Below are 1,473 nucleotides of genomic sequence, written 5' to 3'. Positions count from 1 at the left end.
CAGCACCAGCAGTGGGGACAGGGCTCGGCTCAGCCCCGGGGAGAGGGGGGGCAAGGACAGACATGGCACTGAGCCTGGGCGGTGGCACCAGGGGAAAAAAAGGGAAGCAAGAGAAGGGCAGCACTACAACAAAAGTACAAACAGGCTTTATTTCAGCACAGTACCCCGCAGTCGAAAGCCCCTCCAGGCACCAGCTTGCCCCTGCCCCAGCGAGGAGGGGACAGCCCCAAGCCAGAACAGGGGAAGGATGGTGGGAGATGGGGGAAGCTGAGGTGCCAGGGCTGGAGCCCTCCTCATCTCCCAGGGGAGTGCAGGCTCTGCTCCCTCCCCCTGACCAGATTCAGAGCTTGGTGGTGGGTTTTGGGGTGCCTGGCAGGGTCCAGGTTGCTGGAAAGAGCCAGAACAAGCTGCGGCAAGTGCAGAAACACACCCAGGGGTGACTCTGGAGCCCAGCATGGGCAGGGGGGAGAGGCAGCAGCAATGGTGGGAGGAGGGCAGGAGTGGCAGAGGGGCACAAGGCTGCAGGAGCCAGAGCAGGCAGCTCTCCCCTCCCCATCCCCGCCCCAAACCCCAGGGGTATCTTCTCCCCATATGTGGGTTGGGGTCCAGGAGGGAGCCAAGAAAGAGCAAGAGGCAGCAGCTGCTGAATGATGGGAGCCCTTTTATTGCACAGCTGAGCAGGGCACGGCCCCCTCCTCCGGCCAGCCAGGCAGAGGCACAAGCGCCTGCCCCAGGGCTCAGCCCAACCCAGCCAGCAGGAACACGGGGCAGGGGAGACAGGGCCCTGGGAGCAGGATGGAGCCCCACACCATGTCCCCTCTGCTCCCCACACAGGCCTTGCAGCAGGGACCAGGGCAGGGCTATGGCCCGGACAGCCCAGGCTAGGTGGAGGAGGCGAAAGAGGCCATGTGCCACAGCAGAGGACTATGCCCAGCTCAGCAGGGCACTTCTGCTCCCCCTGGCACGCTCTGGCCTTCACCCAGCCCTCAAGGAGAACCTATGCCAGGAGCTAACAGAGCCAAGGGTGTGTTTTGATCCCTCGGGGAAGCAGAGGAAGGGGTGAGAAGAGGAGGCAGTAGATGTGGGAAGGCAGCGATGGGCAGGAGAGCCGGGGCAGCATAGCCATGCCGGTGCTCCAGGCACCGCAATGCCTGCACAGGCTGGCCCAGTCCTCTCCCCACCTCCCAAAAAAAGGGAGTCCCTGGCTCCAAGGGGCCGGGGCGCATCTTCACTGGGCAGCACCGCCCCACATCACGTCTGTGCCAGCGAGAGCTCCTCCAGGCCTTCCTTCCCCAGCCGGTACCTGGCAAGATCCTTGCGGGTGACCATGCCCACCACCTGCCGGGAAAGGGACAGGGAACAGTCCCATACTGGCATGCAAAGCCTGGTGGCAAGGGCAGCATGGCCCTCCCTGAGGAGCCCAGGCTGCCTGCACAGGGCGAGCAGGGACTCACCTCGTTGCGATTGTCCACG

At 64.3% G+C, this 1,473-nt stretch overlaps 1 protein-coding gene across 1 annotated transcript in view; it reads right to left on the bottom strand.

The window, feature by feature from the left end:
• Positions 1-1,251: 1,251 nt before the first annotated feature.
• CLCN7 (chloride channel, voltage-sensitive 7) overlaps positions 1,252-1,473 on the bottom strand; it is a gene marked incomplete at its 5' end in the record, with an annotated part of 14,677 nt that continues 14,455 nt past the window's right edge. The window contains 1 exon segment of the mRNA XM_009698074.1: positions 1,252-1,449. Within this exon segment, the coding sequence (XP_009696376.1) occupies positions 1,252-1,449 (198 nt within the window).

The sequence above is a fragment of the Cariama cristata genome, unplaced genomic scaffold, assembly GCF_000690535.1.
Source record: "Cariama cristata isolate BGI_N322 unplaced genomic scaffold, ASM69053v1 scaffold3324, whole genome shotgun sequence".
Classification (NCBI taxonomy): domain Eukaryota; kingdom Metazoa; phylum Chordata; class Aves; order Cariamiformes; family Cariamidae; genus Cariama; species Cariama cristata.
This window is presented reverse-complemented; position numbering and strand designations above follow the sequence as displayed.